Source organism: Phyllopteryx taeniolatus, unplaced genomic scaffold (assembly GCF_024500385.1).
Source record: "Phyllopteryx taeniolatus isolate TA_2022b unplaced genomic scaffold, UOR_Ptae_1.2 contig_25, whole genome shotgun sequence".
NCBI lineage: Eukaryota > Metazoa > Chordata > Actinopteri > Syngnathiformes > Syngnathidae > Phyllopteryx > Phyllopteryx taeniolatus.
Window position 1 is genome coordinate 507,501 of NW_026903173.1, and position 18,995 is coordinate 526,495.

At 44.7% G+C, this 18,995-nt stretch overlaps 2 protein-coding genes and 1 long non-coding RNA gene across 4 annotated transcripts in view; 2 read left to right on the forward strand and 1 right to left on the reverse strand.

Moving 5' to 3' along the window:
- The window catches only part of top3b (DNA topoisomerase III beta), a 115,266-nt gene extending 114,775 nt beyond the window's left edge, over positions 1 to 491 (reverse strand). The window contains exon 1 of one of the 2 annotated variants that reach the window (XM_061765118.1): positions 287 to 491. In XM_061765118.1, coding sequence (XP_061621102.1) covers positions 287 to 356 — 70 coding nt within the window. In that variant the 5' untranslated portion in view covers positions 357 to 491. The remainder of the gene's footprint in view (positions 1 to 286) is intronic. The other variant, XM_061765117.1, reaches the window with a different exon arrangement.
- On the forward strand, positions 491 to 14,989 carry sdf2l1 (stromal cell-derived factor 2-like 1). The gene is made up of 3 exons (XM_061765122.1): positions 491 to 991; positions 4,016 to 4,212; positions 14,103 to 14,989. Exons 1-3 carry the CDS (start codon positions 820 to 822, stop codon positions 14,391 to 14,393), a joined length of 660 nt encoding a protein of 219 aa, XP_061621106.1. The 5' UTR covers positions 491 to 819; the 3' UTR covers positions 14,394 to 14,989.
- LOC133473449 (uncharacterized) lies at positions 4,219 to 6,101 on the forward strand. The gene is made up of 2 exons (XR_009787074.1): positions 4,219 to 5,479; positions 5,918 to 6,101. It is a non-coding gene; the product is annotated as an uncharacterized LOC133473449 (long non-coding RNA).
- Positions 14,990 to 18,995: the final 4,006 nt, after the last annotated feature.

The window sequence follows — 18,995 nt, forward strand, 5'->3', positions numbered from 1 at the left end:
CATTAGTTACTGCCCAACAGCGATTACAATTGAAGCCATTCCTGCAAAAACATAATTACAAAGCTCGGTATGTTCTCGACTGAAAGACTGCTGTGTGCTCGCTTTCAAATGATAAAACAAGACTTTGATCGAGTACTACATTTAAATCTGCAAATACGTCTCCAATTTTAAATTGCAATGCGAGATGAAGACAAATTGCGGCTTTTGTTGGTTTTGTTTACTTTTTGCGCTCACTCAACACATGAACTGCATACCATTGGAGGACAAATGATTAATCCGTACAGACCTTTGGAGAGAATTCTGGCAATTGACTGAGCAAGGGAAGGTTTTTCTGCCACCATCAAAACGGTCCTCATTTTGGAGTCGTCAACATAAATTTAAAATAGGACACAAACAGTTAGTGGTTCCAAATCGTTACATTGACGGCGACTCTCGTCATTAGCTTCTTCTTCGTGTATGACTGGCAGTTTGCAGCCTCCTTGAAGATGCATTACTGCCATCTGGTGGGCCGGGGTATGAAACCAACCGACCAGGTTTCAGCCGCGTTATTCCTGTTCATTTTGTCATGGTAAAAATGACAAAATCCTTTTTCGTCTATATTTGGCTACTGGTTACACGAGGAGAAGCTTTTCAAGCCACGAACTCTCGAAACGTTAAGTTATGTAGCGCTTTTTAAAATATATCCAATGGCACTATATAACGTACCGCGGCGCTTCCTTCCGTGTTGTTGCATGTCACGCCACGATTGGCCGAGCGCGGCTCCGACGTTTTAACTCACACTTCCCTCGCAGTCAAACCGCCGCAGCACAAGACGTGAAGATGGAGAGCAGCTACTCATTTATTGTCAAATCGCTGGTATTTTGTCTATTGTGGTTGCACTATGAGGCAAGAGAGACGGAGTTGAAAGGGGTCACCTGCGGTTCACTGGTAAAACTCCTGAACACCAGACACAGCGTCCGTCTCCATTCCCACGATGTCAAATATGGGTCAGGTGAGTTAATGTAAAAAAATATATATCTGATGCATAAAGCTAAATTGTTGACATCCATTTTCTAGTTAACTGTTCAGTGTGGCGACTATAGGTCAAAATAGGTACATGCTGCTTCTCACTGTCCTGCTGGGTTGTGTTGACGACCAATGTTCTGAACTCCGGGACGCCACTGTCTGTCCTCTTCCACGGTTTTACACAGAATTTCTATCAACAGTTTGTTGAGGCTGGTGCTGGAAGAGCTTTGGATTTGAATCATGATATAAAAGAATCCCTCTGTTATCGTAACAGTATTCCACTTCTGGGAGAAGCTACACGATCCCAGGATTGCGCCCAATGGGTTTCCATTCAGATGTGATGTTGCATTTAAATATAAAGGGTCCTCTGAAATGTGCATAAGTCACTGTAATCACATCTGATGTGTCAACTTCGCTAAATGTCAGAAAACTATCATCAATGATCGCCCCGAAATTCGAAATGGTACTTGCACGTGTGAAAATATCAGAACGATTTCCCAAATATTACTGATTTTATGAAAGGTAAAGTGGACATATTTTGCAAAACCAACTTTTTCTAGTATTTGGGATGTAATACAGTGGGGCAAAAAAGTCAGCCACCAGTTGTGCAAGTTCTCCCACTTAAAAAGATGAGGGAGGCTTGTCGTTTTAATCATTGGTATACCTCAACTATGAGAGACAAAAAGAAGAAAAGAAGAAAAAAATCCAGAAAATCACATTGTCTGATTTATTTTTTTAATTTATTTATGTATTTTTTTTTTTAAATGTATTAGCAAATTATGCAAAGCAAAGCAAATTTATTTGTGAAATGCATTTGATACACAAGGTAACTCAATGTGCTTTAGATTATTAAAAGGAATTAAAAACAAAGACGAAAAACAGATCAATATTTTAAAACAAAGAGAAAAATATAAATTAATAAAATAATTAAAACAGCGTACAGTGCAATAAATATTTAAAAGTGGAAGTGCTCTAAAAAGCATGAGGGGGGGAAAAAAAAGTTTTTAACCTGGACTTAAAAACATTCCCACTTGGGGCTGACGTCACATCTGTTGGCAACTTATTCCATTTGTCTGCAGCATAATAGCTAAATGCTGCTTCACCATGTTTGCTTTGGACTCTGTGCTCCACTATTTGACCTGAGTCTGTCAATCTCAGAGCCCGACTGGGTTTATATATTCCATTAGCATTTATTTCATGTATTCAGGACCTAAACCATTTAGTGATTTATAGACCAGTAGCAGAACTTTAAAATCTGTTCTAAAGCTGAATGGAAGCCAGTGTAAAGACTTTAGAATTTGAGTCATATGCTCTGACCTCTTTGCTCTGGTCAGAACCCGAGCTCCAGCATTCTGAATGAGCTGTTTAATACTCTCTTTGGGGAGTCCAGTCAGAAGACCATTACAATAGTCAAGTCTACTTGAGATCAAAGCATGGTCTGCTTGACACATGCAAGCCTTCACTCTGGATATGTTCTTCAGATGGTAGCAGGCAGTTTTAGTAATTGATTTGATATGACTGTTGAAAGTCAGCTCGGAATCCATCGGAACACCAAGGTTTCGGACTTGGTCTTTGGTTTTTAAAGAGAGTGAATACAGGTATTTACTAACAGCAATCCTCTTTTCTTGCCAAAAACAATTATCTCAGTTTTGTTGAAGAAAATTTTGGCTCATCCAGTTATCTGTTTTAGACAGTGACACAACACCTCAATTGAACTGTAGTCATCTGGAACCACTGCTAGCTATAACCGTGTGTCATCTGCATAGCTATGATAGTCAAAATTAAAGTTCTGAAGAATTTGACCAAAGGGTAGCATATACAGGCTGAGCAGGAGGGGTCCAAGAACTGACCCTTGAGGGACCCCAAAGGTCATTGGAACTGAACCATTTTAGCACTGTTCTATTTCCTCCTACCCACGTTTCCAACTTGTTCAGCAGTATATTATGATCTACCGTATCAAAAGCCGCACTGAGGTCCAATAAGACAAGAATTGACACCTTTCCCGAGTCAGTATTCAACCATATATCATTTAGCACTTTGATAAGAGCAGATTCTGCACTGTGATGAGTTCGGAAACCTGATTGAAATTTGTCAAAAAGTCCCTTTTAAGTTCAAGAAATTACTGAGTTGATTTAAAAATAACTTTCTCCACAATCTTGGCTATGAAAGGGAGATTTGAGATGGGTCTATAGCTTGCTAACATGGAAGCGTCCAGGGTTCTATTTTTTTAGAAGAGGCTTAATGGCAGCTACTTTAAGAGCTTAAAGTGAAGTGAAGTGAGCAATTGATTATTTGCTGCAAATCAGCGAACACAGACTTCACAATATATATATATATATATATATATATATATATATATATATATATATGTATGTCTGTATGTATATATTGTATGTATTTTTTTTTTTTAATAAAAGGTAAATGGACTGGTTGCATTGTTGATGATGAGATATTCTCTTTAGTTTCTGTTATCACATGTAATTACGGTCAAAGAAGAAGATTTCTTGAGTTTGAAATGCAACATCATCCCGTTATGAACGTTCTGGGTGGAGTCCATCATCTCTTTCTCTTCGAAGCTTACTGTGGCATGATGACAGATGGATTAAAAGTGTTTTAAATTACTTGTAATTACAGACAAATCCGCAGATTTAATCGGACCTTTATTTTTAAATGCAACATCAGATTTGAATGAAACTTCCTGGGTGCACTCTTCAGATATCATAATTTCTGGTGTGGTTGCATAATAACAGGTGGATTATTTTATATAATTATTTTAAATCTAAAGAATTGTTGTCTATGTATTTATGTTTTTCATTTAAAATTGGGTCTCGCAGTGCATTTGAATATTGTCGAGTACAAACCAATATTGACAATCTTTGTGGAGGCTGGCTTGACTGCATCTTCTCGACTGGAGGCTGCCTGTCGTTTCATAGTTATGGGAGAAGTTTGTGTATTGCCATGGTTGCTACAGTTGTTTGTGTGTGTGTGTGTGTGCGCGTGTACATGGTAGGGAGCGGCCAGCAGTCTGTAACTGGAGTGGAGAATGCAGATGATGGCAACAGTTATTGGCAGATACGAGGAAAGCCCAACCATCCGTGTCAGCGTGGGACAGCAATTAAGTGTGGTCAGGCTATACGCTTCACACATATGAAGACTGGCCGGAACCTTCACACACACCACTTCACCTCCCCCTTATCAAATAATCAGGTTTGTCGTATGTGCACAAAGTCAGAACTAGTGCTGTGAGATATGGACAAAATGTTATATCCCGATGTGGGTAATTTTCTATCCTAAAAACGCTATTTCCATCCATCCATTTGTTTTGTGCGACTTATCGTCACTTGTGTCGCGGGCGTGATGGAATCTATCCCAGCTATCTTACCCAGAGAAAAGTCACGCAGGCACGGGGCGAAGGTGCAAACTCCACACGGGCGAGAGTGGATTTGAACCCCGGGTCCTCAGATCTCTGAGACAAATGTGCTAACCAGTCGTGCTGCCCATAACGCCATAGATAAATAAATATACAATAAAACAAATATCCGATGGAAAAATACCATTCAAAATATCTGGTAGTACATCCCGTTTTCTAAGAATGTACACTGTATTGTATATATTGTAATCATAGTTATGCAAGTTGTTGCAAAAATACACGGGGGAGTCTGCTGACCTGTTTTCCGGTGTTGCTCAAGTGACATTTGCAAAGCAAGCGCGAGAGCCGTTTCGGTCGACAGCAGAGGGCGATGTTGCGCGACATGGCGGCCCTCCGAGATGGATGAATTATGATGATGAATTCACCTGTTTAAAGGTCAGATGACAAAAATGTTATGGGGTCAGTTAAAATTCATATTTGCCATGGTAGGTTAATTGAAGACTCTAAATTGCCCGTTGTTGTGAATGTAAGTGCGAATGGTTGTTTGTTTCTATGTGGCCTGCGATTGGCTGGCGACCAGTTCAGGGTGTACCGAAGATAGCTGGGATAGGCTCCAGCACGCCCGCGACCCAAGTGAGGATAAGCGGTACAGAAAATGGATGGATGGGTTGTTTATATGTTCTGTAATAAATGCACGTCACTTCCAGCAAGTTGTCAACTATAGTTTAGCTAAAAATGAGGTTTTTATTCCGTGTATTGAGCACTCCCCGAACATACCCGGCGCTCAAGACACTGGGGTGTGGTTACTCTATCCACCGCAAGGGCTACAGGAACGGACGTTACAATTGCCAAACACAGCACGCCACACTCTATACGCAATGGCGAGCAATGTGTTGGAACATGAGGAGGAGAATTTTGACGTACAGGAGCACCTAACTGAACTTGGCATCGTCAAACCGTACGCGTTTGAGCCGATCAGGAAGTTGGAACGTGACAGTGACGACGACCAGCAACCAAGTAGCAGCTGAAAAAGAGAGCGGCCACTGCACTGCCTGCAGAAGAGACGACACAATACCGCCCAGAGCCGTTTGGAAATACAGACTGGTATGTTTCTGCATCCCATAAATCCATAATTTACTTGCTCCAGCATCCCCACTTGTCGATAGAAACATAGTCATGAACCGACGCAGTATGAGCAGTCGGCCCTTCATGTGGGATTCATAACGCGTTGGTCCATCGATCCATCTCTGTCTCGCTTATATTTGTTGTGATATGATCGAGTATTTTATTGTACGTGCGTTATGTACACTTGGTCAGTGTTCGTCCGGTTTCTTGGCGAGAACACACTTGAAAAAGAGACAGTGGTCTCAGTGTTCATCAAATAAACAAGGCAGAGGTTTTCTTCCTAAAGAGTACTTTTAATATTATTGTAATACAGTCAATCATTATGCACAGTTACAGCATCAACGCTGCGCTTGAAAAAAGAAAATGGAAAAAGTGCATTTCAGTGACTTGTTTTTCTCTTTTTTTTTTAACATTCAGGGTCTACATGTACAATGCATACAGACGATTCACACGATGGATCTATCACATCCTTGGGAAGAAAAACAGAAGAGTTCTGCCATCCTGTGTTGTTAGTATAATCCGTGCTCAGTGGGAGAGTGAAAACTACAATTATTGTGGATTTAAATATCCAAAAGTCTAATTAAACCAGAACGTTGTTGAACCTGGTGCGTTTTTTTTTTCTTCCCCCCCCCACATACCACCTGCATCTTGTCACCCCCGTCACATTTCTCAACAACATTTCGTGGCACAGATATCGCGCTGGCATCAACTCCAGCTGCCTCCAAGGTTGGACATTTCTGTCTCCTTTGCATGACTTCACCCAGCCGTGTCTGGACATAGTCTAGAATAAATCTGAAGGAACAAGCTGACCATACTTAGCATAGGTAATTGGCACCTTGACCTCCTTTGCCACTGGCTTAGCATCCTTCCCTTTTGGGTAAGAGATGCTCCACTGTAGCTCCCCATCGTTCCTTCGCGCTTACCGTCTTTTGCCGTTTGCATTGAAATGTAAAGCTGACAAAAGCAACCTAAAATACAAACAAGCAGGAGCAACAATAAACAGAAGAATACAAATATTTAGCAATAATCCATTCTAAAAATATTCAATAGTGACAGCTGTATAACCACGTTTAGAGTCGGGACAAATTTATCACATTTGATTTGCTCCTCACATGAGCTCATGAACACATGAGCAATGTGGCTGTGGGGAACTGTATATTTAATTTCACCGCTAATGTACAGTACCTTGCTTTCATTGCCTTGTGTGAGAAATGGGATCATCTTGGAAACTGCCCCCACAGCGTGGTCACACTGAACTTTTTTTATGCCTCTGGCTCACTGTCAATGTGACTTGCGTCCCATAATGTCTTTTTTTTTTGTTGACCGTCTGATATGAAATCAGACTAAACTTTTCCTGTTTAAAATTACAACCCCAATTCCAATGAATTTTTATTTTCTCACACACTTGTTCACAAAGAGGCGAACCTCGCCGCATCTTTGCTTGTGAATGACTGAGCAATTCAGGGAAGCAATCATGGCACCCACCTGTTCCCAATGAGGCGGTTCACCTGTGGGATGTTCCAAACAGGTGTTGGATGAGCATTCCTCAACTTTCGCAGTCTTTTTTGCAACATGTTGCAGGCATAAAATTCTAAGTTAATTATAAAGTTTATCAGTTTGAAGATTAAATATCTTGTCTTTGTAGTGTATTCAATTAAGTATAGGTTGAACAGGATTTGCACATCATTGTACAGGAAGTACTCTGTTGACGAACGAGTTCCGTTCGTACGCTGGCGGAGTCACCCGAATTTCCGCGCAAGTCGGATTTCACCGTTAAAGTCCAAATTTACGTCAAAATGCTTCTGTTACGGGTATTGTCCCACGTGATTGTGACGGCAACCTCAGTGTGTGTGGGCGTGTGCGTCGATGTGCGAGTGAGACGGGACTGCGAAGGAGGAAGGAGTGCGCGCAGGTGCGAGCGTGTACAGTGGCAAGTGTAGTGACGGCGACCGGGGAAGAGGAGCGATTAGCGGAGGACCCGTTGACGTCGAATGTGCAGAGGAGCTAATAAAGCCATTAAAGCAGCTAATTGGCGCTTCGTGCCTTTATTGTTGCCGCCACCCAGCTCAGGTGTGCAACGAGAGAAGGGAGTTAACGCCTGCGTCTCCCGACCACGGTCAGGTGACCGGAGCAGGAAAGGTTAACACTTTGTATAAAGAAACTCAAATATATTAAAATTAAAAAAAACAAGATGCTGTACTTACCATTATTACTGAGAGTGTGAAAAAAGGAGGGCGAAAAAGGCAAAGATACTCCCGGCGCACAAACACCGACAAGCACTATGCAGTAGCTAAGCAGAAACACTATGGTGCTGGGACAAAATGGCGGATGAGGCACGGGGGTCGTAAAGTCGAAATGTCGTAGGTCGTGTACATATTCTGTTTTTATACATGTTTAACACAACGTCCCAACGGGGGCCACGGTGGTCGACTGGTTAGAGCATCTGCCTCACAGTTCTGAGGACCGGGGTTCAATCCCCGGCCCCACCTGTGTGGCGTTTGCATTTTCTCCCCGTGCCTGGCTGGGTTCTCTCGGGGCACTCCGGTTTCCTCCCACATCCCAAAAACATGCGTGGTAGGTTAATTGACGACTCTAAATTGCCCGTAGGTGTGAATGTAAGTGCAAATGGCTGTTTGTTTGTATGTGCCCTGCGATTGGCTGGCAACCAGTTCAGGGTGTACCCCTCCTCCTGCCCGATGATAGCTGGGATAGGCTCCAGCATTGGAATTGGAGTTGTATGTCTATTCGCTAAATGCCAGAACAGTGAGAGGAGGATTCTTTTGTTACAATAAAATGCCTTTTTCTCCATGCGCATAATAACCATAATAGAGTCGTAGGTATGTACAAGGAAATCCTCTCCTCTGCTTCGCCTCTGCACCGTGGCAGCTGCGAGATTTAGTTATCTTGCTGGCGGTTGAGGTCCCGATAGCCGTAAGAAAAATAGTTGGCCTCTGCCTAACGACACCTGTGTATCCAACGCTTTCTGCTGAATTTTTCTCAAAACACGCCGGTTCGAAGTGATCGTCACAGAGTTTGGAATGCTTCCTAGGCACCTATAGCTGACCACGTTTCTTCCCCTGTCGATTGACTTTCCCTATCCACTGGTCACGTATTCCTTTTTCACTTGGAAAGCCAAAGAAACTCTTACCACTGCCTGAAACATTTGTACAACCAAATGACTCACGATAAATCGTGAAATCGTTAAATCATACGACAACAAAGATACAAGGACGGGAACAGAAGCATGGAACAATAGCACACAACGCTGAATGAACAGGATTTTTGGCTAGTGTTATGTCACAGTGCCGGATAGAGACGAAAACCAGAAGGTGCGCGATGCAAAACGCAGAAGGCGAATTCTGAATCATATTTATCGATTTAACTGCTGTATAGCTGTTATATAATCACTTTGAAATGGCAGATGTGGTTTGTAAAAGGGTTCAAGAGTTAAATACTTTTTTTTAACATCTTTGTCCTCTGATCTTTAATTCTCATTCCAATAATACAATAGTAATCAGAATACCGGTACCGTGTTAAGGTTAGTGGGGCAAAAAAGTATTTACTCAGCCACCAATTGTGCAAGTTCTCCCACTTAAAAAGGCCTGTAATTTTCATCATTGGTATACCTCACCTATGAGAGACAAAATGACAGAAAAACACTGTCTGATTTTTTTAAGAATTTATGAGCAAATTGTGGCAGAAAATAAGTATTTGGTCACCGACAAACAAGCAGGATTTCTGGCTCTCACAGACTTATAACTTCTTCTGTACGAGGCTCCTCTGTCCTCCATGAGTTACCTGTATTAATGCCACCTGTTTGAACTCGTTATCAGTTTAAAAGACACCTGTCCACAAATTCAAACGGTCACACTCCAAACTCCACTATGTCTAAGGCCAAAGAGCTGTCAAAGGACACCAGAAACAAAATTGAAGACCTGCACCAGGCTGGGAAGACTGAATCTGCAATAGGTAAGCAGCTTGGTGTGAAGAAATCAACTGTGGGCGCAATTATTAGAAAATGGAAGACTAAGTTGTCTGGGGCTTTAAGCCCCTGGCAGGGTCACCCATGGCAAACAGGTCCTAGGTGAGGGGGACCCGGCCGGGCACAGCCCGAAAGGGTAACGTGGGTCCCCCTTCCCATGGGCTCACCACCTCTGGGAGGGGCCACAGGGGTCGGGTGCAATGTGAGCTGGGCGGTGGCCGGAGGTGGGGACCTTGGCGATCCGATCCCCGGCTACAGAAGCTGGCTCTAGGGACGTGGAATGTCACCTCTCTGGCAGGAAAGGAGCCCGAGCTGGTGTGTGAGGTCGAGAAGTTCCGACTCGATAAAGTCGGGCTCGCCTCCACACATGGCTTGGGCTCTGGTACCAGTCCTCTCGAGAGGGGTTGGACTCTCTTCCACTCTGGAGATGCCCACGGTGAGAAGTGCCGAGCAGCCGTGGGTATACTTATTGCCCCCCCGGTTCGGCGCCTGTGGGGTTCACCCTGTTAGGCGATAGGGTAGCCTCCCTCTGCCTTTGGGTGGGAAGACGGGTCCTGACTGTTGTTTGTGCCTATGTACCAAACAGCAGTTCAGCGTACCCACCCTTTTTGGAGTCCTTGGAAGGGGTGCTGGAGACTCCATCATTCTGCTGGGGGACATCAATGCTCACGTGGGCAATGACAGTGAGACCTGGAAGCGCGTGATTGGTAGGAACGCCCCCCCCAACCCCGCCGTGATCAGAACCCGAGCGGTGTTCAGTTATTACACTTCTGTGCTCATCACAGATTGTCCATAACAAACACCATGTTCAAGCATAAGGGTGCACTTGGCACCAAGACACCCGAAGTCGCAGTTCGATGATTGACTTTGTGGTCGTGTCATCGGACTTGCGGCCGCATGTCTTGGACACTCTGGTGAAGAGAGGGGCGGAGCTGTCAACTGATCACCACCTGGTGGTGAGTTGGCTCCGATGGTGGGGGAAGATGCCGGTCCGACGTGGCAGGCCCAAACGTATTGTGAGGGACTGCTGAGAACGTCTGGCGGAATCCCCTGTCAGAAGGAGTTTCAACTCCCACCTCCGGCAGAATTGCACCCACGTCTCGAGGGAGGCGGGGGACATTGACTCCGAGTGGACCATGTTCCGCGCCTCTATTGCCGAGGCGGCCAACCGGAGCTGTGGCCTTGAGGTAGTCTGTGCCTGTCGTGGCGACAATCCCTGAACCCGTTGGTGGACCTGTCGGGCTTTTTTGGCCTGTGGGACTGCTGATGGGTACCGGCTGGCCAAGCGGAATGCAGCTTTGGTGGTCGCTGAAGCAAAAACTCGGGCATGGGAAGAGTTCGGTGAGGCCATGGAGAAAGACTTCCTGACGGCTTCGAGGAAATTCTGGTCCACCATCCGGCGTCTCAGGAGGGTGAATTAGTGCACCACCAACACTGTGCATAGTGGGGATGGGACCCTGCTGACCTCGACTCGGGACTTTGTGAGTCGGTGGGGAGAATACTTCAAAGACCTCCTCAACTCCACCGACACCCCTTCCCTTGAGGAAGCAGAGTCTGGGTTCTGTGTGGTGGGCTCTCTTATCTCTGGAGTTGAGGTCACCGAGGTGGTTAAAAAGCTCCTAGGTGGCAAGGCCCCAGGGGTGGATGAGATTCGCCCGGAGTTCCTAAAGGCTCTGGATGTTGTGGGGCTGTGCTGGTTGACACGCCTCTGCAACATTGCATGGACATCGGTCACAGTGCCTCTGGATTGGCAGACTGGGTTGGTGGGCCCCCTTTTTAAGAAGGGGGACCAGAAGGTTTGTTCCAACTACAGGGGGCTCACACTCCTCAGCCTCCCTGGTAAAGTCTATTCAGGGGTGCTGGAGAGGAGGGTCTGTCTGGAAGTCGAATCTCAGATTCAAGAGGAGCAGTGTGGTTTTCGTCCTGGCCGTGGAACAGTGGACCAGCTCTACGCCCTCGGCAGGGTCCTCGAGGGTGCATGGGAGTTCGCCCAACCAGTCTACATGTGTTTTGTGGACTTGGAGAAGGCGTTCGACCGTGTCCCTCGGGGTGTCTTGTGGGGGGTGCTTCGGGTGTATGGGGTACCGAACCCCCTTATACGGGCTGTTCGGTCCCTGTACGACGGGTGTCAGAGCTTGGTCCGCGTTGCCGGCAGTAAGTCGGACTCGTTTCCGGTGAGGGTTGGACTCAGCCAAGGCTGCCCTTTGTTACCGATTCTGTTCATAACTTTTATGGACAGAATTTCTAGGCTCAGCCGGGGCGTAGAGGGGTCCGGTTTGATGGCCTCCGAATTGCATCCCTGATTTTTGCAGATGATGTGGTTCTGTTCGCTTCATCATCGTGATCTCCAATTCTCACTGGAGCGGCAGAGTGTGAAGCGGCTGGGATGAGAATCAGCACCTCCAAATCTGAGACCATGGTACTCAGTCGGATAAGGGTGGAGTGCCCTCTCCGGGTCGGGGATGAGATCCTGCCCCAAGTGGAGGAGTTAAAGTATCTTGGGGTCTTGTTCACGAGTGAGGGAAGAATGGAACAGGAGATTGACACACGGATCGGTGCAGCGTCGGCAGTGATGCGGACTTTGTATCAGTCCGTTGTGGTAAAGAAGGAGTTAAGGCAAAAAGCGAAGCTCTCAATTTACCGGTTGATCTACGTTCCTACCCTCACCTATGGTCACGAGCTGTGGACCGAAAGAACAAGATCCCGGATACAAGCTGCCATAACGAGTTTCCTTTGCATGGTGTCCGGGCTCTCACTTAGAGATCAGGTGAGAAGCTCGGTCATTCAGGAGGATCTCAGAGTAGAGCTGCTGCTCCTCCACATCGAGAGGAGCTAGATGAGGTGGCTGGGGCATCTGATTCGGATGCCTCCCGGACACCTTCCTGGTGAGTTGTTCCGGGCACGTCCCACCGGGAGAGACCCCGGGGACGACCCAGTACATGCTGGAGAGACTACGTTTCTCGGCTGGCCTGGGAGCGCCTCGTGATCCCCCCGGAAGAGCTGGAGGAAGTGGCTGTGGAGAGGGAACTCTGGGCGTCCCTGCCAAAGCTACTGACCCCACGACCCGACCTAAACGGTAGAAAATGGATGGATGGATGGAAGGAAGACGTACAAGACCACTGATAATCTCCCTCGATCCGGGGCTCCACGCAGGATCTCACCACGTGGTGTCAAAATGATCACAAGAACGGTGAGCAAAAATCCCGGAACCACACGAGGGGACCTACTGAATGACCTGCAGAGAGCTGGGACCAAATTAACAAAGGCTACCATCACTAACGCACACGCCGCCAGGGACTCAAATCCTTCAGTGCCAGACGTGTCCCCCTGCTTAAACCAGTACATGTCATATGGTCAGATTAAACCAAAATAGAACTTTTTGGTAAAAACGCTACTTGTCGTGTTTTGGAGGAGAAATAATGCTGAGTTGCAGCCATAGAACACCATACCTACTGTGAAGCATGGGGGTGGAAACATCATGCGTTGGGGCTGTTTTTCTGCAAAGGGACCAGGACGACTGATCCGTGGAAAGGAAAGACTGAATCTGGCCATGTATCGTGAGATTTTGAGTGAAAACCTCCTTCCATCAGCAAGGGCATTGAAGATGAAACGTGGCTGGGTCTTTCAGCATGACAATGATCCCAAACACACGCCCGGGCAACGAAGGAGTGGCTTCGTAAGAAGCATTTCAAGGTCCTGGAGTGACCGAGCCAGTCTCCAGATCTCAACCCCATAGAAAACCTTTGGAGGGAGTTGAAAGTCTGTGTTGCCCAGCGACAGCCCCAAAACATCACTGCTCGAGAGATCTGCATGGAGGAATGGGCCAAAATACCAGCAACGGTGAGTGAAAACCATGTGAAAACGTTTGACCTCTGTCATTGCCAACAAAGAGTATTGAGATGAACTTTACTTATTTTCCACCATAATTTGCTAATAAATTGTTTTAAAATCAGACAATGTGATTTTCTGGATAATTATATTTTTTTTCTCATTTTGTCTCTCATCGGTGAGGTATACCTCTGATCAAAATTACAGGCCTCCCTCATCTTTTTAAGTAGGAGAACTTGCACAATTGGTGGCCGACTATACGTTTTTGCCCCACTGTACATTGTATTCTTGTAAACAAACAAAAAAACAATGTTGATAACAAGCCTGACAAATTTGAATGGATAAAAAGTATATGAAATCAGTCTTCAAAAGGGTGAACAATAGAGACTTTCAGATGATGTGGGCGTGTCCAATGAATACATACCCTGCTCCACTGTCACTCAAATTCATTCATATGTCAAGCATATGCATATCCCTTTATGTTTGAGCCGCAAAAATATATTTGCTTACAGCCTCCGGTTCCTGGAATACATGCCACCACCCGCAACAACTCTGTGCTAGCCCTAGCTAACAAGCTTTTGAACACCGCGGCAGTGTCGTCCAATACGTCACCGCCTCGATCGGTGTCGCAGTGTGTTTGTTGTATTTGTCAGTTTTTTTTCATTCCCATATTCAGACTCAGAGCATGTCAGTAATTTCAGTCATTTAATGTGGTGAAGTAGCTAACTGGGTATACTTATTCGACTGTTTGCATACCACGCTGAAGAGTTTACCTAACTGTTCTATCTGCAGGAGGTCAGTGCATTTGGAGAGAATGGCGAGGGCGATGACCTGGACATTTGGACAGTGCAGTGCGATGGCGTGTACTGGGAGCGCAATGATGCTGTGCGATTCAAACATGTAGGTACCAATGTTTTCCTGAGTGTGACGGGTGAGCAGTATGGCCCCCCCATCAGAGGCCAACTGGAGGTACACGGCATGACCTCACCAAACCAGCATAACTGGTGGCAGGTTATGGAAGGGGTCTTCATCCAGCCAAGCCAGGATCCACTCCATCAATCTATCCATCACAGTGAACTCTGAAATCAAAACCAGCTATCACATAACTTGTCCATGACTGTGCCATGGTAAATTATTTCTTCTGGGGTTTTTTTTGTTTGGTTTCTCAAGGAATTGTGTTAAATTATCTGTAGTGATCATGCATAGAGATGGGTAATCAAAACAGGATACATTTTGACAAAATCCTGCTATTCGGTGATGTGTCCGCTGTATGTTCGACATGCAATTATACATTATCACTAAATCAATGTTTTTGCTTTCTCTATTGGGTTCGGGTCCTTTTTTTTTTCTCTGAAAGTACAACAGACTTATCGTCCTGGTAATAGAGTAGAGAGGGGCGGGTGAGCAGTCACTCATTGACCTGAGCCAGGATAGCCCCTCAAACCCCCTGTGACAGGCACAAACAGGGCTGTCAGAGGGTGTTAACTGCTGTCATTCTTGACCCTAGTCTATATTGACTGATGCATGTTACAGACATTTTATTAAGACATTTGGGAACCGGAAAAATCCAAACAGCGCGAGTCTCTGCTATGAACCGCAATTGCATGTGTTTCACAAAACATTGGAATTGTATAGACATTTGTAAATTTAAAATAAAACGATACTAAAACATAAAACAATTGTTTGTGACATCATTTTTAGATTTTCCAATATATGGGTAATATCTGTTCCACAGTGAAGATGAAGCCTTTCAGTCTTCTCCAGGAGCCAAAACAGCTGCTAGACTGCTCTCGAAAAAGTTGTTTTTGAACTTTTGGTTGCCATATCTTCGTAATATATTTTCTAATTATGTTAGTTAATAAATGGAGGACGGCCCTACAGACTTAGAGAAATGGTTACGCACATTTTAAGCTCACAAATGCCTTAAAATACAGTGGCTACAGAAAGTATTCAGACCCACTTACATTTTTCACTCTGTTATATTGAAGCCATTTGCTAAAATCATTCAAGTTCATTTTTTCCCGCATTATTGTACACACAGCACTCCAATATTGACAGAAAAAAACAGATTTATTGAAATTTCACACAGCCATAAGTATTCAGACCTTTTGCTCAGTATTTAGTAGAAGCACCCTTTTGAGCTAATACAGCCATGAGTCTTTTTGGGAATTATGCAACAAGTTTTTCACACCTGGATTGGGGGATCCTCTGCCATTCCTCCTTACAGATCCTCTCCAGTTCTGTCAGGTTGGATGGTGAATGTTGGTGGACAGCCATTTTCAGGTCTCTCCAGAGATGCTCAATTGGGTTTAAGTCAGGGCTCAAGGACAGTCACGGAGTTGGTCTGAAGCCACTCCGTTATTTTAGCTGTGTGCTTAGGGTTATTGTCTTGTTGGAAAGTGAACCTTCGACCCAGTCTGAGGTCCTGAGCACTCTGGAGAAGGTTTTCGTCCAGGATATTCCTGTACTTGGCCGCATTAATCTTGCCTTTGATTGCAACCAGTGGTCCTATCCCTGCAGCTGAAACACACCCCCACAGCATGCTGCTGCCACCACCATGCTTCACTGCTGGGACTGTATTGGACAGGTGATGAGCAGTGCCTGGTTTTCTCCACATATACCGCTTAGAATTAAGGCCAAAAAGTTCTGTCTTGGTCTCATCATACCAGAGAATCTTATTTCTCACCATCTTGGAGTCATTCAGGTGTTTTTTAGCAAACTCCATGCAGGCTTTCATGTCTTGCACTGAGGAGAGGCTTCCGTCGGGCCGTTCTGGCATAAAGCCCCGACTGGTGGATGGTGGTGCATCTCTGGAGCTCAGCCACAGTGATCTCTGGGTTCTTCTTTACCTCCCTCACCAAAGCTCTTCTCCCCCGATTGCTTAGTTTGGCCGGATGGCCAGCTCTAGGAACGGTTCTGGTCGTCCCAAACGTCTTCCAATTAAGGATTATGGAGGCCACTGTGCTCTTCAGATCTCTTTATACTCCTGCACTCGCGCGACCGACAACATCCGCATTGCATCACATGACCGACGAATTGGCCCCCGCGGCCCCTCTGCGTTGCTTGACGTGCAGACGGCAAAAATTGTTGCTGCGCGTAGAATGCTGCGGAGATCTCTCGTGATTGGTCTGTTTTAGTCATATACTGTGATGATGTAATCAGCGTTCCTCCCGGTTCCACACAGCACCTACGCCACCACCTTCTCGATCGATTTTGTAGCACAATTAAACGTGTCATCTGGTTCTCTTGGTCCATTTGTTTGAGCAGACTCTGTTCCACAGTCGCCATTGTTGTCACTTTGTTCCTTGTTACGGAAAGGAAAGGAAATACGGCTACCGGAAATGGCCACAAAATGCAGAGGAAACTCCACCCTGTGGCGTCCTTGCCAATACCAGCCGTAGCGACACCCCCGACTTGGAGAACTGCAGCACACTTTCAAAACAGTGCGCATGGGTTGCGCTCGACTATAAAGGCAAACTGCGTGTGGGATAGCCACAGTGACGTCAGCGTGGTTGCCTGCCGCACTAGTATAAAGAAGCCTTTAGGAACCGTAAGTGCAGCAGAATTTTTCTTGTAACCTTGGCGAGATCTGTGCCTTGCCACAATTCTGTCTGCGCTCTTCAGGCAGTTCCTTTGACCTCATGAGTCTCATTTGCTCTGACTTGCACTATGAGCTCTAAGGTCCTATATAGACAGGTGTGTGGCTTTCCTTAACAAGTCCAATCAGTAAAATCAAACACAGCTGGACTCCAATGAAAGTGTAGAACCAACTCAAGGATGTTCAGAAGAGATGGACAGCACCCGAGTTAAATATGAGTGTCACAGCAAAGGGTCTGAATACTTGTGTGATATTTCAGTTTTTCTTTTTTAATACATCTGCAAATATTTCATCAATAAAAAAAAATTCTGTCAATATGGGGTGTTGTGTGTACATTAATGAGGAAAAAAATTAAGTTAAATGATTTTAGAAAATGGCTGCAATATAACAAAGAGTGAAAAATTTAAGGGGGTCTGAATACTTTCCGTACCCACTGCGTGTCCATGATTCCATTGTCTATACTACTTTGTCTCATTCGAGTTGCATTTAAGCTGGAGCCTATCCCAGTTGGTCTCCAGTCAATCGCAGGGCACAAACAGACAAATGAGCATTCACACACCAAGTTTAGTGTTGAGCCTAACATGCTTTTTTTTGGAATGTTGGAGGAACCCGTAGTACCCAGATTAAACCCAAGCAAACATAGTTAGAACATGAAAATTACGCACAGGAAGGCAAAAGCACAGATTGAAACAGGAAAACATTTTCAATCCTGGTCATAAAACCCAGTGTTGCATTGAAGTTGAAGATATACTACCCACTATTCCACTGTGCTGCCCATTTTGGATGTAATAGTTAATTGTGGTTTGTGCTGGAAAGAAAATCGACAATTAGTAAATCACAAAATATAAAACCTAATTGTGTGAATGTAATTGTAACTTAATTTCTACCACTCAATACATCGGCTGAAATAAGTATTTAAAACGTCACCATTTTTCTCACGATAGATTTCCAAAGGTGCTATTGACATGAAAATTTCACCAGATGTTGGGAACAACCCAAGTAACCCATGCATACCAAGCAGAACAAATTAGCTCAGAATGTAAGTTGTGTGTAATAATTTGAAATGACACAGGGAAAAAGTATCGAACACGCCAACAGGTATTTATTTAATACTTTGTATAAAAAAACATTTTTTTAAAAGCCTTTGTTTGCAATGACAGCTTCAAGATGCCTCCTACATGGAGAAACTAGTCGCATGCATTGCTCTGGTGTGATTTTGGCCCATTCTTCCACACAAGCAGTCTTCAAATCTTGAAGAGTGCTTCTTTTATGGACCTTGAGTTTCAGATCTTTCCATAGATTTTCGATTTAGATTGAAGTAATGTGATTGGCTGGGCCACTTTAGCAGCTTTATTTTATTTTTTTTCTTTGAAACCAATGGAGAGTTTCCTTGGCAGTATGTTTTGGGATCATTATCCTGCTGAAATGTCCACCCTTGTTTCACTTTCATCATCCTCGTAGATGGCAGCAGATTTTTGTTAAGAATGTGTCTGTACATTTGCCCATTCATCCTTCAATAATGTGAAGTTTACCAGTACCATTTGCTGAAAAGCAGCCCCACACCATCACGTTCCCACCTCCGAACCTCACTGCTTTTAGGGTGATGTGCAGTGCCATTTCTCCTCCAAACGTTGTATGCATTATGGTATCCAAAGAGTTAAATTTTGCTCTCATCTTACCCATAATGAGATGTGTCTTGACTCACACCTTGGCAAGGAGACCTTTTTGTTGGGCATTCATTAGGACTTAAGCAGCTGATATTCATTTGCACTAACAAGGGGCTGGATTGCTGTTTGATTATTGATAGATTTTAGGTGTTGTCTTGGCTATGGATGCCTTTTCGCACCTCCCTTCCTTCATGCGTTCAATACTTTTCCCTGTGTCATTTCATTTTATTACACAACTTAGTTTTGATATTTGCTCTCCTTTCTTTCTTTGTATGTATGGATTACTTGAGTTGTTCCCAACATCCGGTGAAAATTTCATGTGAATAGCACCTTTGGAAATATATTTCGTGAGAAAAATGGTGACGTGCTAGATACTTACTTCAGCCGCTGTATATTTGGTTTACAGTAGTGTAATACAAC